At 56.7% G+C, this 25,254-nt stretch overlaps 4 protein-coding genes across 12 annotated transcripts in view; all 4 read left to right on the top strand.

The window, feature by feature from the left end:
• ARNT (aryl hydrocarbon receptor nuclear translocator) overlaps nt 1–8,492 on the top strand; it is a 28,647-nt gene extending 20,155 nt beyond the window's left edge. For 5 of the 9 annotated variants that reach the window (XM_075075252.1, XM_075075249.1, XM_075075251.1 and 2 more), the window contains 8 exons: nt 1,654–1,764; nt 1,970–2,048; nt 2,419–2,542; nt 3,147–3,246; nt 3,908–4,058; nt 4,279–4,438; nt 4,913–5,064; nt 5,622–8,492. In XM_075075252.1, coding sequence (XP_074931353.1) covers nt 1,654–1,764; nt 1,970–2,048; nt 2,419–2,542; nt 3,147–3,246; nt 3,908–4,058; nt 4,279–4,438; nt 4,913–5,064; nt 5,622–5,711 — 967 coding nt within the window. In that variant the 3' untranslated portion in view covers nt 5,712–8,492. The remainder of the gene's footprint in view (nt 1–1,653; nt 1,765–1,969; nt 2,049–2,418; nt 2,543–3,146; nt 3,247–3,907; nt 4,059–4,278; nt 4,439–4,912; nt 5,065–5,621) is intronic. The other 4 variants (XM_075075255.1, XM_075075254.1, XM_075075253.1 and 1 more) reach the window with 2 other exon arrangements.
• A 151-nt stretch (nt 8,493–8,643) lies between these two features.
• On the top strand, nt 8,644–13,033 carry CTSK (cathepsin K). The gene is made up of 8 exons (XM_075075276.1): nt 8,644–9,698; nt 10,918–11,044; nt 11,205–11,327; nt 11,437–11,592; nt 11,663–11,881; nt 11,971–12,136; nt 12,246–12,351; nt 12,442–13,033. The coding sequence occupies exons 1-8, from the start codon at nt 9,691–9,693 to the stop codon at nt 12,539–12,541; spliced, it is 1,005 nt and encodes a 334-aa protein (XP_074931377.1). The 5' UTR covers nt 8,644–9,690; the 3' UTR covers nt 12,542–13,033.
• Nucleotides 13,034–13,103: 70 nt separating this feature from the next.
• On the top strand, nt 13,104–17,280 carry LOC142048419 (cathepsin S-like). Its single transcript, XM_075075272.1, has 8 exons — nt 13,104–13,802; nt 14,205–14,345; nt 14,547–14,669; nt 14,936–15,085; nt 15,162–15,386; nt 15,592–15,757; nt 15,971–16,073; nt 17,156–17,280. Exons 1-8 carry the CDS (start codon nt 13,611–13,613, stop codon nt 17,253–17,255), a joined length of 1,200 nt encoding a protein of 399 aa, XP_074931373.1. The 5' UTR covers nt 13,104–13,610; the 3' UTR covers nt 17,256–17,280.
• A 622-nt stretch (nt 17,281–17,902) lies between these two features.
• LOC142048422 (cathepsin S-like) lies at nt 17,903–24,068 on the top strand. Its single transcript, XM_075075277.1, has 8 exons — nt 17,903–18,432; nt 19,070–19,280; nt 19,482–19,604; nt 20,152–20,301; nt 20,378–20,602; nt 21,688–21,853; nt 22,097–22,199; nt 22,688–24,068. The coding sequence occupies exons 2-8, from the start codon at nt 19,155–19,157 to the stop codon at nt 22,785–22,787; spliced, it is 993 nt and encodes a 330-aa protein (XP_074931378.1). The 5' UTR covers nt 17,903–18,432; nt 19,070–19,154; the 3' UTR covers nt 22,788–24,068.
• Nucleotides 24,069–25,254: the final 1,186 nt, after the last annotated feature.

Below are 25,254 nucleotides of genomic sequence, written 5' to 3'. Positions count from 1 at the left end.
TCCGTTTGCGCAGGCCCTGGAGGAATTGCTAAGTCCCGTGAGCGCTCTTTTCCTGGGCCGTGGCAGGCGCTAGAGGACTATAAAGTGCAAACAACTTAATTCCTTTGGCCGTCTAGGTTGTATGGCTTAGCAAGCTGCCAAAGTGGGGCTCCAGCAGTGCCTTTTTTAACTCTGGTTGCTGGAGCAAGCCTCCCGTCTGTGTGTTTGCATTCAGAGCTAATATTAGTGAAGTCTGCCTTTGGATGTGGCTCTTGGACTCCTGTGACGGTCCAGGGGGGCAGCTGGTCCAGAGAGCGGCTTTTCATGTAAGCAGGACTGCCTGCAGCTGATGGCAGAAAGTAGATGGCTTTATTTTTCTCCACTGCTGTAGTTTTGTCCCTGGATTCAGCAACGAGCTCCAGCGGGGAGACCGCTGTCAGTGCTGCTCTCTTCTCTCCTCTCTCTCGGCTGTCAGAGTGGGTTGGTGCGTCTCCTTTGGGAGTGAGCAGAGCGGCTCGCTCTCCCCGCGGGTGAGCTCTAGGCCCCGTACAGGAGAGCAGCAACTGAAATAAAAAACCCAAACATGCCTGCGTGTGACTGATAACTGCAGGCTTGGTGGGCGCAGCAAATGGCGTCTCTCCAGCCAGGCAAACAGAAGGCCAGGTTGCTTGTGGGTAGGTGAAGAGCCAGGACTTTTTTATTATTATTATTTTTTAATTTTTTATCTTTTTTTTTGGCAAGGAGGCAAGGTCCTAGAGCGCAGGCAGCACTTCTTCCCTTCCTGCAGCTGGCAAGCTGGCGCTTTCTGATGAGAAAGTATTAAGGGCTGAGCAGTGACAAATCCCTCTGGCTTTAAAGAGCCGTGGTCCGAGTGCAGGGCCGAAATCTGATGCAGGGCTGATACAGGCCTTAATTCCTGTCCCGGCGCTAGAGATATCTCTTTGAACTCATTCATCCCACACGCATCCATTCCCACATCCATGCTACGCCTTCTAATAGCGCTGCAGAAATTCAGGCCAGAGAAGCAGCAGCCTGTGTCTGATCGTGTTTGAGGTGCATTTTATCTGTGTGCATCTTTGGTAGGTTGTCTGTATTGCTTCGTCTTCGAGATCAGGTACCACTGAAGCAGCAGCTTGCAAAAGAACTGTCAAAAAAACACTGGATTTTTATTCTTTTCTTGTGGGAGTTAATGTTTAACTGACTTGCGACAGTTAACAGGGGAGCGTAACGAACTCCACCAATGTCTTGGGCTTAAAACCTAAAGCTGCCGGTGGGTCTCTGTAGGCTCCAGCTCTGGAGCGTCTGACATAGGGCTCAGTGGACAACCTTGGGGGTTTTTAGGCTCCTGCAACCCCTGCCTTGTGCTTTAAGGAGGATGCAGCTCTGGCCGTGCTCTGGGTGTAGGTTATTAATTGCTCCCCTGCTCAGTGGCCAAGGGCAGAGACCTTTGGCTCACAGCCGCCAGCGTTATGTTACGTGGCACCCCCCCTTCAGGGACCACGGAAAGCAAGTGGAAGGATCCTTCACTCAAACAGGTTTTGCAAAAGCAAAGTTTCCAGTTTTGTCCGAGACAGGCGCATTCTCCTGCATGCAGTAGCCGACTGTTTGCCTTCACTTCGTATTTTTTAAAATACATTTTTTCTTTTTTTCTTTTTTTTTTTCTTTGCTTTAAAGGAACTCAAGCCAGGAGTCTCGGCCTGCCCTGTCAAACTCAATGCAGAGGCCCCAGCTGGGGCAGAGTGTCAGCCTTCCCCTGGAGATGGGCACAGCACAGCTGCCCTCAAGGTCAGGAGGTGCTCAGCTCCTTTTACCGTGCCTCTCTTGCTGGTTCTGCCCTCCTGTCAAATAGCCTTCCTACCCAAACTTTCCTCTCTGCAGCAATGAACTCCTCTGGGCTAATGAATCATTGGTGTAACCACAGAGTATCTGTTCCCTTGGCAATCGTTTCTAGCAGCCGGTGTTCTCCTGTTACAGAGACTTTCTATTTTAGGCAGCAGCAGCCGCCACAACAGACAGAGCTGGAAGCGGTCCCAGGAAGAGAGGGCCTGTCTGGTTACGACCACTCACAGGTAAATCGACAGGGGTTTCGGTTGCTCCTTGTCCTGCGCTATGTAAATGACCCTTTGCTGGGGCTGTAAAGGCGGCCACACAAGATTGCCGTCGGGCTGCTGGGAGTTTGGAGAGGAAGGTGTTCTGCCTTGCGTTATTTGCTGGATCTGCTTGCTTGATTCTGGTCTGCCCCCGTGGGTCCTCCCCGCTATGCCCCTGTCAACACTGCCGGCCCTAAACGGCCACGCCGTCCCGACAGAGCGCACGGAGTGCAGAGAGTGGCCCGGCCTTTGCCTGCAAAGCCCTCAGCCGTTCTCCGTGCTGGCTGCGAGACCGCTGGCTTCCTTTGTGCTCAAGGTGCTAACAGCTCCCCTTTATCCCTGCTCCCAGGTTCCTGTTCAGCCTGTGACTGCAGCCGGCCCAGAGCACAGCAAGCCCTTGGAGAAGGCAGAGAGCCTTTTTAATCAGGAGCGAGACCCAAGGTTCAGCGAGATCTACAGCAGTATCAATACAGGTAGGCAGTGCGGGGCTGGGAGGCACAGCCGGGGCGCGCCACATCTTTATCTGATTTCGTCTTCAACCTGAGCGCGCTTTGCTCTCCCCTAAGTCACCTGGGGCGGTTCTGGGTGCAGAGGCTCAGCATGATGCTTGTGGCAGCCTGGCTCTGGCAGAACAGTGCCGATCTTGGCACTGGGTGGGTAATTCCTGTCTAATTCCTGGTGCGCTGTTGTGGCAATGAGTTGTCCTGCAGCCAATGTTTTGCTGGGGGGGAGTGGGTGCAAAGGTGTCTCTTGCTCTGGTCTTGCCGCCTGCCTTAGCCTGACCCTTCCTGCTGTCCCTGGGGAGCAGATCCTGTGATCCTATGCTGAGCTCTGAATGCAGTGGATGCTCTAGCCCCAGAGGACCTTAATGCGAGCTTATTAGCAAATGGAGAGGAAATAAAATTAAACAGGCTTTTACAAAACCATCTGGAGTCTGTGTCTGGATAAGAAACGGTCACGTTTGATGCTTTGGCTCAAAACAGTCTTCTTTCACATGGGCACGTCTCTTGCAACTAGTTCTCTGTTCCTGCCCCTGAGACTTTCCCAGCCCTAACGTGACACGCCCTCTCTCCGCAGACCAGAACAAAGCCATTCCTGCCAGCACAGTGCCCGCCAACCAGCCCCTCTTCACGCAGGGAAACACTTTCACCCCTTCGCGGCCTGCCGAGAACTTCAGGTGAGGCTTCCTGCGCTGTGCTTTGAACGGCCTCGTGTCAATTTTACCTTTCCCTGCAGTTGTTCCTGTGCTGTTTGTGTGTCCTTCTGCGACAGCCGAGTGTTCCCGGTCTCTCTCTGCACGGCAGTGATTGTCCAGAAATGTGTTCCTATATAACGTGCACAGAAAATACAGGGGGTCCCATCCAGGCGCCTGTTTCCTTGAGGTGTGGGGGAGAGGAGGGCTCCTGCCGCCCTGCTCTCCTGCCCACTGCTCTTTGCTCCCACGCAGAGCTGTGGGAGCTCTGAGGCTGCGCAGAGTCAGCGCAGCCCCTCCCCTGCCGCTCCTCGCCCTCGTCTTCACCTCCCCAGCCACTGCCTCGATGCCCTGATATCCCTCTGTCGCTTGCCGAAGCTTGTCCGCAGGATAGCTGCGCCTCTTGAGCGTGCTTAGCCTGAGCACGAGAGCCGAGCTGGCTGAGAGCAGCCTTGCCCACAAACCCCGCAGCTCCTGCCAGCCGCGTCCCTGGCAGGGCAGCGTGACGGGCACCGGCACGTGAGCGGAGTTACCCCACGGTTCTGGGCTCGTTCCCCCCACCAGTAACTCGCGCGGGTGGTGTTTGTGCCTCCTCATTCTGCGTGTGATACCTGGCGTCCTCAAGAGCCCCTCTCCTGTCTTCCAGGAGCGGCAGCATGGTACCTCCGGTGAACATCATTCAGCAGCAGCCCTCGTCAGCGGGCCGGATCCTAGCGCAGATCTCACGCCACTCCAACCCAGCTCAGGTCAGCGGAACCAGCTGGGCTCCAGGGACACGGCCAGCGTTCACACCCCAGGTAGCAAAGCCTGAACCCTTGGTGCGGGCCCCGAGTCCCTGCTGCGTTACAGACCCTTCTTGCCGTCGTGAACCAGCCCGCTCCAACTCTCTAGCTGAGCGATGGAGCAATGCTGCGCGCCCGTGTGCGTTTGGGGCCCGTCCAGCACCTTCTTGCCCCAGTTGAGGTTCAGAATAAACGCATCTCTCCTCTTCCTCTCCCGTTTCTTGCTCTCTTACAGCAAGTGGCATCCCAGACAGTGAAAACTCGGCCCCCTTCCTTTGGCATGGGGACTTTCCAAGGCACCCCGTCTTCCTTCAGCCCCATGGCAGCACCGGGCTCTACGGCTTCTCCTACGGGGGCTGCTTACCCGAACCTTGCCAGCCGTGGCACGGGCTTCAGTGAGTATGGCTTGGGGTGCTGGGGAGGCTGGGGTGGCAACAGAATCCCACTGGAGGACAGCTGGGAGCCTCGGGCAGACGCAGCCTTGGTGCAGCACGCTCTCTGTCGTTTCCTTGTCCATCGGGAATGCCCAGAGGTAGAGGGCACGGCTAAACCCCTGCTTTGGTTACCACCTTTAACCATCGTCGCACCGCAAGGCTCCTGAGCAGATGAATTTTGAACCATTTTAAGGCTGACTGGGAGGAAACGAACCCCTCTGGGCCTCCCCTGCATTTGTTCTCCCCAGTAGATGGGTTCTGACAAATGCCTTAACGCATGTGATGGTTCAGTGGCTGTTCCTGGAGGGGAGACCCTCCCCCGTTACCAACGGGGCACCACCGAAGGAGTTGCGCGCTTCCCAGTCCTGTCAAAGGATGACAGAAGATGCGGCCCTGCGCCGGGAATCCTTGGCTGACTCGTTCTCTGTTGAACAGCGCCGGAGGCAGCGCAGACCCCGGCCCCGTTCCAGACGCGGGCGGCCGAAGGCGTGGGGATGTGGCCGCAGTGGCAGGGACAGCACCACGGCCCAGCGTCCGGGGAGCAGCACGTGCAGCCGCCGCAGCCAAGCCAGCCTGAGGTCTTCTCAGTAAGACGGTGGTTTTCTTAACCTCCCGAGTGAGGACTGGTGTGGGCCAACCTTGGGGGAAGGAACGGCCTGGGCTTCCCCAGTGCGGGCAGCTGGCTGAAGCGCCGAGAGCTTGTCCCTCTAGTTTGCAATATCTGGTGAGGTCTCGAGCTTGTGAGTAACGTGATGGAGCTGAAACTGGGGAGGAGAGGGCAGGGAGGCCTCAACTGGACTGGCTTTGTGTCTTGGCCTGTTGCACGATCAGCGCAAAACTCTACTGGCCCCGCAGCTGAATTTCTTCTCTAATTTCTTCTAGCTCTAATTAAAAACAGCAACAAAAAAAAGCCAAATGCCCCCAGTCCAATAAAGTGAGGATAGTTCTTGAGAGTTGCTGTTCTTCCTGTGAGTTGCTGCCCCCTATTTTCAGAGGAGTCAATGCAGTCACTGCTCGTCACTTAACGTTGCCGCTCCTGCAGCCCTGGACACAAGGCCCTGGGAGGGGTGGGAGCGTCCCGGTGCGCGGTGCCTGCTCCGCCATGTCCCAGCCCAGGTAACGACTCTCTCCTTGTATCCCACAGGACATGCTGACGATGCTGGGAGACCAGGGACCCAACTACAACAACGAAGAGTTCCCCGAGCTGAACATATTCCCTTCTTTTTCAGAGTAAAATAAGCCCTAGGGGAAGCAAATTTATAGCTATATATAATATCCATGTGTAAAGGAAAACACCTAAGTCTTTTTTTCAAAGACTGCTGAACTTTCTAAACACTTCCTACCTTCTGGAGGCGAAACTCCTGCCCGGCAGCCTGGAGGCCGGCCGGCCGCGGGGAGGAAGATGCGGCGGCTTTGGGCACCTCCTCTGCGTGGCGCCGGCAGCGGCGGACGGTTCGCCTGGAGGCTTCGGGACTCGAGTGCTGCGAGAGCCGCGGCGGTCGCTGACCGAAGGCCCCGTGATTCCAGAGCCGCTCCCGAGCGGTTTTCGTTCCGCCCGCTGCGTTGGTCAGAGGGATCCCCGTCCAGATGACAGGTGGCCCCTCTAAACTCACAAGGTGGCTTTTGCTGGTTTTATTTCAATCTTCTATACCGTGACTCTTTTTCTATAAAACACAAAGTATTGTAACTTTTTAAACATTGGAAGAAACTCTTCCAAGCGTTATCCCTGCATAACGCAATTCTGGAGGATGCTCGCCTAAGAATCCTTGTCGCAAGCCGGCGTTCTCGGAGGCAGCGGGTTGTTACTGCGTCTCCAGGCCGGGGGTCTGTACCGGGAGCGCCCCCCGTTGCCTGGCACGCCGGCCTTCGTTTGGGTGCCGCCTCTTCTCTGAACTGTGCAATGAAAACGGGCCTCTGCTGTCAGCGTGGCCTACGCCATCCCTCGGGGCCCAGTCGTTCATGTGAATGACGGGATAATTACGAGCCATAAGAATATTATCTATGTAGCTTTGTTCTCCACGCATCAGTTTGGCAGCTGATGGTTTCTGTGCTGCCCTGAACCAATGTTTCAAGAGGCTTTTTGTCAGCTTTGGGGGGGGGAAAACCTGCTCTGCCCTGTCCATGCAATTTTACCACGTCGAGAGTGAGTTCCCTGCCTTCGTTTTGGAGCTGGACGTCTGGTTCCCCGTGCAGGGAGGCCCCGGCTTTGTTCCGGCCCTTGCTGAGGAGCTGCACTTTCACTACATGCTCCGAATGGCAGCATTTGCTTTGACACTCGCCGGCTCCTTGAAGAAAAATTCATGCCATATGATGACCCTGTTGCCAAGTCACAAAATGGAGGAGAGTGGGGGGAGAGAGGGAACAGAATTATTCTTTTTTATATATATATAATTTTTTCAAAATTTTTAAGCCTCAACTTCAAATCTTCTTCGATGTGAAAAAAACCTCATGGCAAATCTTGCTCCCCTCGGGGTCTGTGGGAGCCTCAAGACCAGTTTTACTCCCCCGTGACAGCGAGCCTCACTTCAATTTCAGCAGGAAAATGTCTTCATTGCAGAGTTTGACTTGGAAGGAAACTTGGCACACGTGCAGCGGGGGAAGAATATGAAGCTTGCCTGGAAGCCTGGTTTTGTTTTGGATGAAATCTGGGCATTTCTCCCTCCTCCTCCTCCTCCTCCTCCCCGCGTGCCGGTGGGGCTGCTCGAGCCCCCCGGCCTGGCCCTGCGCGTCCTCTGCTGGCGCGGGGCAAGGGGGGGACGTGCTGCTCGGAGCCGCAGTCCTCGGTGGTGCCGTGAGGGGGGACGAGCAGCTTTCAGCGGCGCCCCTGGCGGGGAGCGCCCGCAGCGGGAAGGCTTCGGGACGCTTGCGTTACTGACGGTCAGGCTTCGGTACTGCCAGAGACCCGCCGAGGCTCCTCTTGGCTGTGGAGCAGAAAGCTTGCTTTTTTTTTTTTTCCCCGTCCTGATTTGCTGGAAAATTAAGATTTGAAGGTTTTGGTTTGTTTCTTTTTTTCCTCACTTCCACCACCACTTCCCTGTTTCTCTACGGAAAGGTGGGAACCTCCCACGAGGGAGCTTGGAAACGTCCCCTGATCCGTCCCCATCCTTTAACCTAGGGAAAGTGGTACCAGCACTAACCCCGCAGCCCGTCGCGTCCCACTGCCAGGCTCTGGAGCTGTCTCGGGCGTAGGGGAGATTTTTGTAGAGCACCAAGCGTTAACCATCGTGGGTGCTCACCCTCGGGCTGGCGACGCCCACTCCCCGGCCGCCGGCGTTGGAGCCCTGCTGACCCGACCGAGGATGGAGTGGCACTTGGCTGTCAAAGGAGGAGGAAAATTCCTGTTTCTACAGAAATGAAGCCCTGGGGAGCTTGACCTTTGTGAAGCTACAGCTCTGGTGTTCTCTGGAGTCATGTCCCAGGGTGGCAGTGGGAGCCGGCCTTGCCCGTGGTGCTTCGCAACAACCCCCGGCGAGCCCAGCAGGACCCGGGGCCCACGTGGGCGAGAGGCGGCGACTTCCAGGTCTGTGTGTCCCCAGGCCCAGAGCCCGTCTGTCCCCGAGCCGCCGTGGGTGACGCTGCTGTGGCCACCCTGATTTCGGGTCCTGCCCTGGACAATTCGATGCTGCGGAGAAGCAACCAGCTGGAGCAGGCGGCAAGCGCCGGGCGCCCTGGGCAGCGCCGGCCTGGCTGTGGCGCTGGTGGCAGCAGAGGACGAGGATGGGTGAGGGGTTGGCAGGGTCTCAACACCTGTCCCCCGCCCCAGCGGGTCCCTGGGCCCTTCCTGGGGGCCGCAGGGCAGGGGCTTTGGCCCTTCATATCCCGCTTTGATAACTGTATTATTATTCAGTGGGGGGGGGGGGTTATTTTATCATACGATGCCTTGGGTCGGGCAGGAGCCAAACCTTGAGGGGATTTGTTTTGGGCCCGGGGCTCCCTCTCGCTGCAGGATTTGCAGATGATTATATGTAGCAGAGATTTTACAACAAGATATTTTCCCTTTTTTTGTTTTTTTTTTTTCAAAGCTCTGTCTCATTTCTGCCTCCCTCCATACGGCTTGCCGCAATGCCGGGGCAGCTGCGCCGGGATGGAGCCTTTCCCCCGCGCTCCCTCCCCTCTTCCCCCTCTTAATTACTTGCAGTCGTGGTCTGGAGCGCGTTAGCTGTCCCGTGTGACCTCGGCGTTGGGGGATTGTGTTTCCCCCGAGCCCTGCAGCCAGAGGGGGGATACGGCCCGGTGCTCCCCCCGCCTCTGATCGCTCTCGGCTCCCCGGGTTTGCTCCCAGTGCCGGCACCTCACCGCTCGGTCATGCACAGCCGAGTCAGGGCCCCGTGCTCGGGGCGATGAGTCCACAGCGCAGCCCCGGGGCTGATTCAGCAGCTGGGGAGGGTGAGCGTGTGCGGGGGGCTGCGGGTCCCTCTCCCCGGGGACCCTGCGGTGACGGGGTGCCACGGCTCCAGCTGCATCCGTGCATCTCCCACCCCCTTAACCCTGCCCTTTGCTCCCCGGGACAGGCCATCCTTGTACCCATGCCTGGAGGAGGAGGATGATGATGGCCCCAGCGTGGTGGGCCTGGGATGGGGCACTAACGCCACCAGGTCACGCCGGGTCATTCCAGGCAGTGAACAAGGTTTTCTGACTCGTCCTGGCGGCGCCGCGTGACGAGGTGCCGCTCAGTCACCACAGAAAGCACCGTCTGGCCCCCCTTCCCCGTGGTGTTGCTGCCTGGGCTTGGGGATATGCGGGGGCTCCCCCGGGCCCTACCTGTGTCCCCCAGAACTGGGCACAGTGGGGGGCAAGGGAAGGGGAGGCAGGGGGTGGAGGTCTGGCCTCTCTCCACGTGTCACACAATGACCCCGAGGTGCTGGCGAGGGTCTGACCCTGCCGCGTGGGGCTTCTCCTGAAGCAGCGGGTGCTCGGCCCTCGCTGGGGGGGATCGTGGGGCAGGACTCCAGGGCACAGAGGGTGTCCCCAGGGTGGGATTCAGAGCCCCCACGCCAGGGCTGACTCAGCTCTGCCCTGAAGCATCACGTGAAGCTGCTGCATCCCCCCGCTCCGTCTCCTCCTTCCCTCCAACCCGCTGCAAACTCCAGGCGATTGCCAAAATTTTCCAGCTGCCTCTTTTAACTTCCTCAATCCAGCGGCATAAAAGAGCTGCGGCCGCGGCACCCGCATCTCCCCGTCCCAGGCCACGCCGTCCTCCCACCGACAGCACCATGCTGGGGTAAGGGGTGCAGGAGAGGGTCCCGTGGGTGGACGGGAGAGCCGCCGAGGTGCCACTGGGGCAGTTGGGTGGCTTCTTCCCCGGGGAAACGGACCCCAGTGGGAGCGGGAGGGGAACTGGGGTCCCGTGAGGCGGCGGCGGGAGCCTCAGAGGTGCAAAAGGGGAAACTGAGGCATGTGGCACACGGAGCGGGGCTGCGGGCTGCAGCTTGGCCTGGTGTCCCCATTCCTACTCTGCTCCAGGGGTCTGGTGGGACAGTGGGTGCCAGGGGTGAGTGGGTGCAGGAAGGGAGGGGGCAGGATGCCTCGGGCCCTCCATGCACCCCAAAAACTCGGTTTCCCCGCAGCCGGGGGCTGCCAGAAAGGCGCCGGCGGCGGTGCAGTAATGGGAACCAGCTGTCCCGGCTCATGTGATGCCTGCGCCCAGCCAGCGCTGCCCGCAGCGGGGTCCCGGCCCCCAGGCAGGGCGGGCAGGGGGTCCCGGTCTCCCCATCCCCAAAGCAGGGTGGGGAGGAGGTCCCAGTCCTGCCTTGGCCTCAAAACAGGGTGGAGAAGGGTGCCAGCTACAAAGCAGGGCGGGCAGGGGGTGCAGGTCCCCCCATCCCCAAGGCAGGGTGGGCAGGGGGTCCTGGCCACATCTTGGCTCCAAAGCAGGGCGGGCAGGGGGTCCCGGTGTCCCCATCCCCGAAGCAGGGTGGGCAGGGGCTCCCGGACCCGCTTTGGCCCCAGAACAGGGTGAGGAGGGGTCACAGCCCCAAAGCGGGGTGGGCAGGAGGTCCCAGTCCTGCCTTGGCCTCAAAACAGGGTGGGGAGGGGTCCCAGCTACAAAGCAGGGTGGGCAGGAGGTGCAGGTCCCCCCATCCCCAAGGCAAGGTGGGCAGGGGGTCCAGGTCCCCCATTGGCCCCAAGACAGGGCGGGCAGGGGGTCCCAGTCCCAAAGCAGGGTGGGCATGGGATCCTGGCCCAAAACCAGAGGGTGGGCAGGGGGTGCTGGTTCCCAGGGCCTGGCGATGGGGCGGGTGCGGGGGTCTGGTCTCCCCCAGCCCATTAATGGGGTGGGTGTAGGGTCCCTCCCGGGGTCCTACAGGGGTCCTGGCTCCTCCAGCCCACGCTCGGGTGGGCGCCTGTGACCCAGTCACATGCAGCTTGAGGTGGTGGCGGGCGCAGGGTCCCGTCCCCATCCGGCCCTCCCAGGCTCGCTCTCTGTCCCCGTTCCCCAGGACGTGGTGGCCCGCGCTGCTGGCCCTGCTGGTCCCCACGGTGGGGGCCCAGCCGCACCCCGAGCGGGAGCTGGACGCCCAGTGGGACCTATGGAAGAAAACCTATCGCAAGCAGTACAACGGCAAGGTACGGCGGAGCCCCCCGAGGGGACCGGCCCCTGCGGGGTTACCAGGGGGAGCTGGGGACCATCAGGGTGTCCCCATGGGGCTGGTGACCTCGGGGGTGTCCCCACGGTGCGGCGGGGGGCGTGGGCAGGACCCCAGCGCTGTCTCGCCCCATGGTGCAGGGGGACGAGGTGGCGCGGAGGCTGATCTGGGAGAAGAACCTCAAGTACATCAACACGCACAACCTGGAGCACGCGCTGGGCGTCCACACCTTCGAGCTGGCCATGAACCACCTGGGTGACATGGTGAGTGCCACCGGGGGCACGGTGACGGGGTGGGACAGAGGGGACTGAGCGCCCTTGGGTGCCCACCAGCCCCAGGGCTGCACCCGTCCACCCCGTGCTCCTTCCCCAGACCAGTGAGGAGGTGGCGAGGGTGATGACGGGCCTGAAGGTGCCCCGCGGCCGCCCACGTCGCAACGAGACGCTCTACATCCCCAACTGGACCGAGAGAGCCCCGGCTGCTGTAGACTGGAGGAAGAAAGGCTATGTGACGCCCGTCAAGAACCAGGTAAGCAGGGTGCTCCCGGGGGTGCCCAGAGCGGGGCGTCACCCCGGCGTCACCCATTGTGTCCCCGTAGGGCCAGTGCGGCTCGTGCTGGGCTTTCAGCTCGGTGGGCGCGCTGGAGGGGCAGCTGAAACGGAAGACGGGGAAGCTGCTCTCCCTTAGCCCCCAAAACCTGGTGGATTGTGTGGCCAACAACGATGGCTGCGGCGGCGGCTACATGACCAACGCCTTCGAGTACGTCCGGCAGAACCGCGGCATCGACTCGGAGGCTGCCTACCCCTACATCGGCCAGGTCTGGGGCTGGGACGGGGGTTTGGTCTCCATCTTCTCCCCCCGCCGACTGCCATCCCATGCCCATCTCACCTCGCCGGTCCCACGCAGGATGAGAGCTGCATGTACAGCCCCACCGGGAAGGCGGCCAAGTGCCGCGGCTACCGGGAAATCCCCGAAGGGAACGAGAAAGCTTTGAAGAGGGCCGTGGCCAGGATTGGACCCGTCTCCGTGGGCATCGACGCCAGCCTGCCCTCCTTCCAGTTCTACAGCCGGGGTGAGGGGCTGGCGGGGCCCTCTGGTGCCCGCTGGCCACAGGGCAGCTCGGGGAAACTGAGGCACGGTGGGTGGCTTATCCTGGGTGTAACGGCCTGGCCTGTCCCCAGGTGTGTACTACGATGAGAGCTGCAATGCCGAAAACATCAACCACGCGGTGCTGGCGGTGGGTTACGGCACGCAGAAGGGCACCAAGCACTGGATCATCAAGAACAGGTACGGCAGGACGGCGGGGCTGCGTTGGGCCGGGTCGGGGTTTGCCAGCAGCTTTGCCGGCGGCTCAGGCTCTGCCTGTTCTCCCCACAGCTGGGGCGAGGAGTGGGGTAACAAGGGCTACGTCCTCCTGGCACGCAACATGAACAACGCCTGCGGCATCGCCAACCTCGCCAGCTTCCCCAAGATGTGAGCGCTCCCGGCGTGCTCTCTTCCCGCGCCGCATCCAGCCGCCCTCCCCGCTTCCCCGCGATCAAACACGGCCTTTTTGCTCCCGATCTCCGAAGCTGGCGTCGCTCTGGGGGCAGGGGTCGGATCCTGCCGCTCCGGGAGAAATCTCCCCCAGGAAAGGGGAGAGACACACCCCCCTGGCTGCAGATGAACGTGACGAGCTCCCCTCAACTCTTTTCCCGGGACTCCTTTGCCGTTCCGGCACCGTGTGTGCTCAGTTCTGCTTTCCCGCGGCCGCAGGCGCTCGGCGCCAGGCTTGGCCGGCTCCAGAGAGTCTGATCCATCTGGAGATGCTTGTGCAAACAGGTCCCACGCCAGCCCCTGCCTCCGAGAGCGCCGCAGGTGCAATAACCCCCACGGAGAGCACGGACCTGTCTCCCCGCTCTTGCATCCCAGTGGGGGCTGCAGAGAACAATACGACTTTATTTTTAAAATAAACACTCTTGGGAATAAACGCTGGGGCTGGTTTGGTCTGTGCTGTCCTGTCCCCGTGGTGGGACGGGGCTGGAAAAGTCCTTCCCTTTCCCAAGGGCGCAGGAGGCGACGGTAAAACACGGCTGACTCCGGGGCAAAAACAGAGAGAAGATGCTGCCGGCATCTTTTTGCAAAATCCCAGCTGGTTTTACAGGACCCTGAAACAGGTCAAAGAAACGTGGTGGGGAAAGAAGGGGAACAACGAATAAACAGCTGCTGCGGGCTGCAGCGTCGGGGCGTCGGAGTAAACGTCTGTGCCAGGGCTCGGTGGCATTTTGCAACCAAAAGCCCTGTGTCTCCCCAAAAACCCAAACCCAAGTGCTCCTTTTAATGAAACAAATTCAAAAATGACTACAGCAAAGCTCAGGGCAAGCCCCAACAGGAAGGAAAGGAAAGTGATATTCGCGTTAAAAATCCACACCAAAAAAGTTTTGACATCTAAAAATCAGTTTCTTTTTCCCACTCATACCCACGCACCAAGCCGTGGGGAGGCGAATGGCTTGGCCGGGTGATGGAGGGCGTGAGGGACGCTGCTTACTTCATTGGGGCCTGCCAGGATGCAGCATCAGGGGTGTTTGAAACCAGAATGCTCTGAAAAGAAAGTGAAATTGGGGCATTTCCTCGTTCGCTGCTCCTGGAGGCAGCAAGCAGAGGGACCTCCTCGCACCCCTGAGGTGTCCCAGCCCCTCGCGCCTGTCCCAAGGCCAAGCTGGGCTCCGTGTAAAGCTGCACCGTGGCTGGGCAGGCAGGTTAGAGACCACCCGGGGGTGATTTTTGGCTGGAAAACATGCAGAAATGGTCCCTGTGCGCTTGCCTGGGGGACTGAGTTCATCTCCAGCTCCTCAGTGTGTCCTCCCCGACTGCTCCTTCTCCCTGAGAGCTGCTGCAGCAATCGAAATGGAAAGTTGGCAGAGGAATTATTTGAGGATGCACAAAATTTCCTTAAAAGAGACTTTCTGGGGGGATGGCACTGCAGGTGTGCGTGCGGGGAGGGTCTGGCTGTGTGTTGTGGTTGCACTGGGGCCGCAGAGCATTGCTCTGCGACCGGAGATGGCTCCTCGCCAAGGAGAGAGGCACTGGGATGGGGGTGGGTTGGGGGATCGGTGGGGAAGGAAAGCCCCCCAGGCTGGGCTCTGAAACTGCCTCTGCAGTCCTGGCTGAGAGGGATGAAGCTGCTGGTTTCCATCGCCTTCCTGGCCGCGCTTGCGCTGGCACAGGGACACCCCGACCCCGCGCTGGACTGGCACTGGCAGCTCTGGAAGAAAACCTACGGCAAGGAGTACCGCCACGAGGTAGGGGCGCTGGGGAGGTGGCGTGGGGTGCTGGTGTGGGGGGTGCTGCTCTGACCACCCGCTGCATCGCCCAGCGCTTCGAAGCCCTGCTGGCTCCCAGGGGTGGTTTGACAGGGGCTCCCGACAACCTTCTGTGGGATAAAAATGATGAGATGCCGCGGGGGCTGTTGCTGCACATCATGAGGCTGTGTTTGTTTTCAGAAAGAGGAAGGGGACCGGCGAGCGACGTGGGAGAGGAACCTGCGGCTGGTGACGCTGCATAATCTGGAGCATTCCCTGGGGTTGCACTCCTATGAGCTGGCCATGAACCACCTGGGAGACATGGTAGGTGACGGCCGCACCACGAGGCTCAAGCACAGAGTCATGTGTTCGGTCAAGGGGGATGAAATACACTGTGTTGGTGATGCCGCAATAGCATCACCAACAGCAACTGATAATCCATCAGTGATGGAGGAATTCATCAGTCCCCGGAGGCTGCAAGGACAAACCTGGTCCTTTAGGTGGAGTGGGATGAGTGGAAGGATCCGCTCTCCTGTCGGGCAAAGTAAAACTCGGCACGTCGTCAATGCCTCTGTGCTCCTTCCCGCCAGACCAGCGAGGAGGTGGCGGCTTTGTTAACTGGGCTGAACGTCGCCCCTCGGCCAAACCGGACCTCCACGTACCGACCGCAGCTTGGCAGCAAAGTCCCCGACACCATGGACTGGAGGGAGAAGGGATGCGTCACGGATGTGAAGAACCAGGTTTGAAACTCTCTTTGTGCCTCTTCTTGCCTTGGTCCTGTGAAGCAGCATCTGAGCATCTCTGGGGCGTTTGCAGGGCACCTGCGGGTCGTGCTGGGCGTTCAGTGCCGTGGGAGCCCTGGAAGCCCAGGTGAAGCTGAAGACGGGGAAGCTGGTGTCTCTGAGCGCCCAGAACCTCATTGACTGCTCCAGGAGCTATGGGAACAGAGGCTGCAGTGGCGGATGGAGAACCATAGCTTTCCAGTACATCATTGACAACCAAGGGATTGACTCAGATGCATCCTACCCCTACACGGCTCAGGTAGGCATCAGACCTGGGCAACGCTTAGGTTGGCTCAGCTGAAAATGGAGGAATTAATAGTCCTGTTGCTTCCAGAGGAAATCCACTTTGGAAAACCAGGGAGTTGTCTGTCCTTAATGCCGCGAGCATCGGTTCTGGCTCACATAACGCCGAGCAGGACGCTGTGCAGGCCCTGATGCGTTCCCCCCCTTACCTTTGTGTGCAGGACGGTGCGTGCCACTACAACCTGACGGTGCGGGCGGCCACGTGTTCCAGGTACGTCGAGCTGCCGCACGGCGATGAAGCTGCGCTGAAGGATGCCGTTGCCAATGTGGGACCCATCTCCGTCGGCATTGATGCCAGTCAGCCCACCTTCTTCTTGTACAAAGCTGGTGGGTCTTCCAGGGGATCACAAGAAAGGGATGTGCTTTCCTTCCCGTGACACAACTGCCTTAAATTATTTCAGCTTTGACTTGCGTTTTGCTTGTGTCGCCCTAATTCTTGGCAACAGGCATTGGTGACACCTCCCAAAGAGTGAATTTAATTCCCATTTGGGCAGTGACTTGGGGCAAGTTGTCCAAAGGGTGTTTCCAAATGCCTTCCAGGTATCTACTATGACCTGAGCTGCTCTCAGGTGGTGAATCACGCCGTGCTCGTCATCGGCTACGGCTCTTTGGATGGGGAGGACTACTGGCTCGTGAAAAACAGGTACAGCAAACCCGGTCGCTGAGCAGCTTTTCCTTTCAGCCTCTGCTCCAAAAGGCACCCTGAAGGTTTCAAAGGCGTGCTAGCGATGCGCTTTTTGATGCCCATCAGCTTTCTTTAGGTATGTTTAGGGCTCAGCTCCAATGCAAAGGTGGCGTAAAGGGCCCTCGAGTAAGCCCTACAAACCCAAATCGACGTACGTCACCCAAAACACTCCTGCCTGACTCCTCGATGATGGCTAAAAAAAATGGTATTTCTGCTCTGCGGGAAATTCCAGGGTTTCCAACATTCCTGGCTGCTGAGTCAGCGCAAAGGGCTGGTGCTTTTCGGAGACAGAAACCGAGCTGGTTTGATCTGGGGACACGCCGGCGAACCCCCTCCTTCGGCCCACGTGGAGGCACAGCCTCAGGGATCATTGCAGCCGGGCTGCCCCTTGCATTGAAACGTATTTGTGAATGTTTTTTTTTTAATCCCTGTTTAAAATGCAGAAAAAGAAGAAACGAAGTGTTGAAATGAAACAGTCCTGCTCGGACAGACACATCTCTGGAAAAACCAAACCTGCAATGTCAGCAAAGCTACATTCAGCAACTGAAATCCATTATCTTTTTTAAAAACAATAACAAAAAAAACCCAAATGTGGGCAGTTCTGTCAACAAAGCTCCTTTATCCTCATGTCAGGGCTGGGCTAAAAACCCAGCAGTTTCCTCCTCTGTCTCTCATCTCTGGCCTCGGTTGGATTTAAAAAAAAAAAAAGGTATTTTAAATACACAAAACTAATTAATTCACCTTTATCTGGTATTTCCCTGGTGGTTTTGCCTCACTCCAGCGCATAGAAAATAAGTTATTTTCCTCTGTCTCTGCCTTAGAAGAGTTAGTGGCAGCAAAGCCTGGCAGGGAAGCAGTCAGGAAGTTCAGCCTTTTTGGCCAAAAGATGCAAATTTGGCTATTCCTGTGGCTGCTGGGGAGGAAGCATGAGTTTAAAAAAAAAAGGGAGGGTGAGGAGAGAGAAACGCAAGGGTGGGGTAGTACAGAAGGAGGCAGTAACCTCCCGTGGTCTAATTTTTGCTTCTTCCTTCTTCCAAAAGTTGGGGTGTGCATTTTGGCGACCAGGGCTACATCCGGATGGCGAGGAACCGTGGAAATCACTGCGGGATCGCCAGCTACGGTGTTTACCCCCAGATCTAGAGGGCTCCCCGCTTCAGGACGAGCTCTTGAGACGCCACCACTCACCCTGCTGATCTCAAGTGTGCCTGGCTCTGCTCCAACCTTCCCTCCTTGAGGAATCCCGTTGCATTTCTACAGATAAGCTCGTTCGAGCGCCTCATCGAGTATGGCCACCTCATCCGCGCTCCTCAGGAATTTATCCATTAATAAAGGACGTTCTGTTGGGAATTATTTCAATTATTTAGGTGGAGGGCTCTCTGCTGTCATTGCTAACTCTTGCAATCTCCAGCAGCTTTTTAGAAAATGACTCAGCTGCACCTTCAAAGCTCTTGAGACACTGTTTTGCTTCCTCCTCTTCTCTTAGAAGATGGTTTCTTGCAACCATTTTATGTCCCGTGGTGAGAAATGCACCCTCCTGCCTGGCTGTCCTTCGCACAAACCCGGAGGATGCCCTGAGCGGAGGCTGGAGCGTGATTTCCAGGCAGCTGGAGACTTTGCTTGACCGTGTTTTCAGCCTGACTGCAATGTAATGTGTATTAGGTGTATCTCCTGCTGTCCATGCAGCACTGAGGCTGGCCAGCTCAGCTCCATCCCATGACTGTATTGAAACCATGCCTTCCCAACTGTGCTACCCCACCGAAAAGTGAATAAATGTGATTTCTTTTCTGCTCCTAAGAGCTGGCTTTGGTCTGGTTGGTATGCCCTGAGGTGGGGTGGGAGGTCAAGCCCACCCAGTTCAAACCAGAAGTGAGGCTTCGTGCTTGATCTCATCCTGTCTCTTAGCTCAGCACCAGATCAGAAAAACGCAAAAATCCTACCAGAGAAGAGCGACTCCTGCTCCTGCCCACTGGCCGCACAAGCCACATAAACCACCGTGGGAGCCTTGCCATTAATAATTGGTGTGCTGGAAACAGGAAACTCTCAGCTGCAATAATTTTCTGCTGGTATTGAGGGTCCTGCTTCAAATAACCCCATGACTAGCACAGCAAACCCTCTTCCCAGCTAAGTGAAAATGAAATCAGAGCATTTCCTCATTTCCTGACTCGTGATTTGTCTGACGAGTTGCAGCTGCCGTGTGCTGAAGGTCCTGAGCGTCCTGGTGGTGCTGGATTTGTCCCTTGGCATTCTCCCTACCCCACATGTGTGCGCTGCCGGCGAGCTGAAGATCGGTGCCCTCCACCAGAAGAAGCCTTTTCAGGTATGCCGGGTGCTTTTGGATTTTAACGCCCCTCTGGGAGGACCAAGCTTTGAGGAAGTAAAACTAAAGGAACAATATTTTTATGTTGACTCTGACTCCATCTTATCTCTAGTCTCCTCCAAGCCCTCTCTGGGTAGCTGACTTGTACATATTAGCCCATCCTCAGGAGCGGGTGGACATCAGCTGAATGAAAATAGGATTTGTTTGGGTTTTTTTTTTTCGCTTTTTAAGGTGCTGGAAAACACAGGTTTGTCAAAACAGCCACCTGACCAGGCAACGTGTAAGCCTCCTTCGGGGAGGGTTTCTTGGGCAGGGTGGAACCGTGAGATGAGGTGCGTGTCTGGATGTGTCCCTGCGTGTCGGTGTCCACACGGGCAGGGGTTGGTTCCAGCAGACATCTCCCAGGGGAAGTTTCTGAATCTCAGCTGGGATTTCTCTCCCCATCTCACAGGGGTTGGGGGTACGCAGCAGGTGAGCAGGGCTGGCAGCACCGCTGCTGGCTGCTTGTCTGGGCAGGCAGGACAGGAGCTGTTGGCATCACCTAGTGTAGAAACCCCGCAAAGGGCATGCCAGGGAGTCCAGGTCAGGGATGTCATCACCTTTCTGCCTCCCTTACCAAACCGGATTTGTTGCTAAGGGGTCAAGCGCAGCTCCGGCACTGAGCCCTCAGCTCCCAGCGTGCGTGCCGTCTTGCTCCGATTCCCCAGTCCCGGCCGAGCGGGATGAAGCTGCTGGTTTCCATCGCCTTCCTGGCCGCGCTTGCGCTGGCACAGGGACACCCCGACCCCGTGCTGGACTGGCACTGGCAGCTCTGGAAGAAAACCTACGGCAAGGAGTACCGCCACGAGGTAGGGGCGCTGGGGAGGTGGCGTGGGGTGCTGGTGTGGGGGGTGCTGCTCTGACCACCCGCTGCATCGCCCAGCGCTTCGAAGCCCTGCTGGCTCCCAGGGGTGGTTTGACAGGGGCTCCCGACAACCTTCTGTGGGATAAAAATGATGAGATGCCGCGGGGGCTGTTGCTGCACATCATGAGGCTGTGTTTGTTTTCAGAAAGAGGAAGGGGACCGGCGAGCAACGTGGGAGAGGAACCTGCGGCTGGTGACGCTGCATAATCTGGAGCATTCCCTGGGGTTGCACTCCTATGAGCTGGCCATGAACCACCTGGGAGACATGGTAGGTGACGGCCATGCTGCTGAGAAGGGGCTTGTCTTTGTCTCAAATTACCTGTGAGGTTGATTTAACAAGGAATATAAGTGGGTCGGGGTGGAAAAACTCCCAACAACCCTTCTCAGCCCATCCTCTTGTGGACTCCAGCAGCCATGGACAAACTGCTCAGACATTCCTGTGCTCAACCTCCTGGCATGAGGCAATCTGGTGTGAGGAAATAACTCCTTCTTAATGCTGCATTTGGGGTGCACGGACCTGGTCCTGGTCATTATATGTATTTGCAAATCATCCCTCTTCAATGTCCCAACGTTGCAGTCTTGTTTAATATGAGCTTCTAGGGATTTTTGGCGCTGGATTTAAGCTTTGTATTTTTTTCTTGCCCTTTCCAATGAACAGCTAGAAATTAGATGTAAAAAATAAAAAGCCAAAGACTCCACAAACCTGCTAACTCTTGCAGCTCAGACTGTTCAAGGGAAATCCACCTCCAACACACCTGGTGTAGGACTTACCACGGACAAGGAGATCATGAGCCAGTGTTTTCTCTTCCCGCCAGACCAGCGAGGAGGTGGCGGCTTTGTTAACTGGGCTGAACGTCGCCCCTCGGCCAAACCGGACCTCCACGTACCGACCGCAGCTTGGCAGCAAAGTCCCTGACACCATGGACTGGAGGGAGAAGGGATGCGTCACGGATGTGAAGAACCAGGTTTGAAACTCTCTTTGTGCCTCTTCTTGCCTTGGTCCTGTGAAGCAGCATCTGAGCATCTCTGGGGCGTTTGCAGGGCACCTGCGGGTCGTGCTGGGCGTTCAGTGCCGTGGGAGCCCTGGAAGCCCAGGTGAAGCTGAAGACGGGGAAGCTGGTGTCTCTGAGCGCCCAGAACCTCGTTGACTGCTCTGTGATGTACGGGAACAAAGGCTGCAGTGGAGGTTTCATGACCAAAGCTTTCCAGTACATCATTGACAACCAAGGGATTGACTCGGATGCGTCCTACCCCTACACGGCTCAGGTAGGCATCAGATCTAGAGCGCACGGGAAATCTGCAGAAAAACACCTGAGCATGGAAGCAACACAGCCATTTGTTCTGTTTTCCTGTGCAGACGCCCTTCTCCTCATCTCCCACCGATTTCCCTCCGTCTTGGTTTCTACCAGTCTCATGTCGTCACCTCAGCCTTTGCAGCTGATTCTTTCAGGCCCAGGGAAGGGACCTTTAACTTTTGTTTTTTCTCATAGGCTGGGACTGGGAGCCAGAGCTTCTACATGCTTATTTCTGTCCTACCTAAATTATTAGGCAACGTACTACACGGAAGGGAAAAACGGGACAGGAGTCCCGGGTCCTGTTCTCAGCTGTCTGTATTATTCCATCTTCTATGGTTCTAAACTGGGATATTGATCTCTCTACCATTTCAGTGGGTGGGGGTTTCCAGTGAGCGATGTTCATACAATTGTTTTTTAAAAGTTGCCTGCAGCAGATGCTGTATGACTGCTGCAAGGTCATAAAGAAAGAGCCATAAGAAATTAAAGATCCTAATGCAAAGGGTCGTGATGGCCAGAGACAATGGGATGCTCTGAAATGACCGGCTGCCTTGAAAACAGGTCAAAGTAACAGCAGCTTAGTCCAAGAAAGAAAAGCGGAACATGTGTCTTCAAACATGCGTAGGGCAGCTACAGAGACGAAAGATGCTGTTCTCTGGTCCAGAAGGAGAATGAGAAGCCCTGGGCTTAATTTACAATAGAAGGAATTTAGGTTAAACACGAGACTTCAGATGGGAAGGATGAGGAAGCAAGGACAGTTTCTCTAGGGAAGTGGTGGAATTATTGTCATCGGAGGTTCCTAGAAAAAAGGCAGAGAACTCTTGTTGAAATTGTTTGGCTGCTTTTGGTGTGGGGAAGCGAGATGGGCAAAAGGGTCTCTTCAGGTCCTGCCAGCCACCTTTTCTGTAGCCCTGTGTATAGAAAAATGGTGGTCAAAGAAAAGCAAAGAACGGGGTAGCACATGGTAAAAGAGGGCTGATAAAAAACACGTACCTGAAAGTCCTGAGATGTTCCTGGCTGGATTCTTCACACTCCTCAACTCCTCCTCGTTCTTACCAGAATGGGACATGCCAGTACAATGTTTCCACACGAGCCGCCACTTGCTCCAAGTACGTTGAGCTCCCGTATGGCGACGAAGCAGCCCTGAAAGATGCTGTAGCCAACATCGGACCAGTCTCTGTCGCCATTGACGCCACCCAACCCACCTTCTTCTTGTACAGGTCAGGTATGTCCTTCTACCCTGGTGATCTTCTTCACAGTCTTCTGTGTCTTTCTGCATGTAAAGCTTATGAAGTTTGGCAGAATTCGGCAAGTTGGGGCTTAATTCCTGGATGAAGGCACCAATATGACAAAATCTATGACCGCAGCGTTAGTGACTATGTGGAGGTTGAATTGAGTCACACTGATGACTCAGAGGGGAGGTCCCGGGGTCTGATGACATGCTTCCAAACTCCTTTGTTTCCTCCAGGCGTGTATGATGACCCCCAGTGCACGCAGAAGGTGAATCACGCAGTGCTTGTGATCGGCTACGGCACCCTAAATGACAAGGATTACTGGCTTGTGAAAAACAGGTAGAGGCACAGCTGTGTATCACCGAACTCTTGTTACCTATATGCTCGCTATCTATAGGGATAGGCTTCTCCCGGGTGACCTCCCACTGCTCAAACTGACACCCTCACAATTTTATAACGACCGATATTTATACGGATGAGAGGGAGATCATTGAACCCCTCGTGCTTGTGCAACGGGGGCTGTTATAAAGTTGAAAGTTGGTATTGGTCGTTAAATCATTCCCTAAGGATTCACGCTTAGCCATGTCTAAGCACCTTTATGCCATCCTAGCAGCGTGGCGGAACCTTAGGTGCATTTAAAATACACTTGCACCCACCTTAAGTTCCCTTATGGTGATGAGTGTTGTCGTAACTTAAATAGGGATTAGAAATCCCACAAAGCAGTTAATGAAACCACTTCGGCGCTGTGATGTTGATAAAGTTGCTGCTTCACTTACAGAAAAAGGAATTTAACCTTTCTCATGTCTGTTTGTTTCCTGTCCCAAAAGTTGGGGCGTGAGTTTTGGTGACAAGGGCTACATCCGCATGTCGAGAAACCACGCGAACCATTGCGGGATTGCCAGTTACGCCTCTTACCCGCTGATATAGAGGGACCCTGTGCTGCAGAGAGGACTCCTGAGGCTGCGGTTAAATCACTAATGCTACGCTTGCACGGATCTACTGATTTCAAGAACCATTTTCTGGCGCTGGGGGCAAAGTCCTTCTGTTAGATCAGCCTGTCTTACAGGCCAGGAGGGAGCCCCTTGCGTGGGAGGATTTTGGAATATGATTTACGGGTGCCTAGTGACTTCTTCTGGGGGAAACCCAGGATTTTTCAGAGTGAAATTGCGATACCTACAGTTATGACAGATCGTGGTTTTCCTCTGTCCGATTTAGCATTGAGTACTGCTATGATGACACATTTTATCCCTGTGTGATGTTGATGAAATTGCAGAATTTGTTTGAAAAATAAAAGATCAATTTCACTGTCTGAAAATCTGGTCTCTGGAGGCAGGAAAGGGTGGCAGAGGGAATTCCAGCTCGTACTTGCTCATCTGGCAGTGCTGCCCCATGTAAGGACCTCTCGCAAAACCTCTCCACAAATGATGCTTCCCTCCAAACGATGTCTGTGATTTGGGAATGGAGGATACAGACCACCACGCCGCTGCCGAAAGCGTGGGGAGAGAAAGCAGCTGACATCCCTGGTGTCAGGATGATGTAAGTTCTCACAATGATGATATCGGAATATAAACGCTGTCACTGGCGCCTCAGCTCCATCGCACCGACGTAACGCAACCCATCGTCGAACACTTGTTTCCAACAGGGGCGGTAAAACCAATTCTGAAGGAGAAAGGTTTTCCTGTTAAACCTTGGTTGAGATCGCAAGTTCACCAACACTTCTTCTTCACATTTAGGTACGCACCATAGGCTTTAAAAAACACATCTTGTGGTTTTTTTCCCTGACAAACTTTAGCGAATCGCTTTTATCTTCAGTTGGGCGCTGTGCTGGCCTGAGGTGCCACTGCCACCTTGGGGGAGGTGGGGGAACTGAACAAGCCTCCGCCCGCAAAGTGACATTTGGGAATGCTCACATCACCTGTCAAAATCATCGCCTATTGGCCTTTGCAGTTGTGTCCGAGCTCTCCAGAGAAGTTATTGTTGGGTTGGTGGGGTTTTTTAAACCCTTTTGCCAAAGCATTGCTCATTCTTAAAACCCCATCGACTAAAGACATCTCCTCTCCAAGCATGGAGGTTGCTGTGGACCACTGCACACCTACAGCTCCAGCTCTGCCCTTGGAAGGGGATCAAAACCCATCGTGTTTTCAACCAGCTAAGAGCCGATGGGCCGAGACCCTCACGCAACCAAGGAAAAGATATATTTTGAGTTAATGATCTCAGAGGTCCCTTCCGACCCCTGCCATTCTGTGATTTAATACACACATACAAACTGGGAGGGTATGGGGGGGCATGAGGAGCGTTCTTGCAGGCACTGGGAGGGACTTGAGTGGCTCTTGGGGGTCGTGAAGAGTTTTAGGGTGTACTTGGGCGCTCAGCAGGGTTACTGGGATGTTCTGGGATGGCCTTGGGAGCACTGGGGAGCTTGGGGGTGCTTGGAAGGTCCCTGAAGGCTTTGGAGGATATGGGTGGGGGGCTCTGGGAGCGAATCGGGGAATTTCAAGAAGGCCTTGGGGGCTCTGGTAGGTGCTGGGAGGCTCCGGGGAGACACAGAGGGGCTCTGTGGGGACTCTGGGAGGGTACTGGGGGGACTCTTGAGGGTGGTGGGGATCTGGGGGGGTACTGGGGGCACTAGAAGGGTTCGGGTGGGCACTAGGCAGTGCTGGGGGTCCCTCCTCAGCATCCTTTGCATCCCGGAGCGCTGCTCTTGTCCTTGTCGAGGCTCGCTGGGACGCTTCGATCCAGTCCCTCGCCCTGCGAGACCCGATGTGCTCTGCTGGGACCCCACCTCCAGCTCCCCTTCTCCTCCCCAGGCTTCCTTTTGTCTCTGTAACGGCCGTAGGACCCTCTGGGTCCCCTCACAAGTCTCGCTCCGGCTTCCCTTGTGCCCCAGAGGGCTCTCTGTGCCTTTTATTCTCCCTGGGATCCCCGTTTCAGTCTTTGAGCCCCTCTAGAACTTTAAACCCGAGTCCAGCGCAGAGCCCAGGACCCCCAGCGACCCCCAGGGACCCCCAGCCACGGCTCCCACACAAGCCCGGCCGGGACCCAGAGCTTTCTGCAGCAGCCGCCTTCCCTTGGCGGCCCCCAAACACTGCGGCTCTGCCCCCCCTCGCCCCCAAACACCCCAAACCCGGGCCGAACCCTGCGAAAGGCCACAGCAAGCCCCCCACCCCGGGCTCTCTGGGGGGCAGCAGGGCCCCGCGGGCCGTGGCAGAGCCGTGTATGTTCAGCTCCAGGCGGCGCCGCGACCCTCCCGCCGGCCCGGCCCTGCGCCCCCCCCAGCCAGGGCCCGAGGGGGGAAGAGGGGCGCCGCGCATGCGCGGAGTCCCCTCGGCGAGCGGCGAAGAACTACATTTCCCAGAGTGCCGCGGGGGGGCGCGGGAACACTTCCGGTCACTGG

This window comes from Phalacrocorax aristotelis, chromosome 25 (genome assembly GCF_949628215.1).
Source record: "Phalacrocorax aristotelis chromosome 25, bGulAri2.1, whole genome shotgun sequence".
Lineage (NCBI taxonomy): Eukaryota > Metazoa > Chordata > Aves > Suliformes > Phalacrocoracidae > Phalacrocorax > Phalacrocorax aristotelis.
The sequence above is the reverse complement of the archived record's forward strand: the minus strand, read 5'-3'. Positions and strand labels throughout refer to the sequence as shown.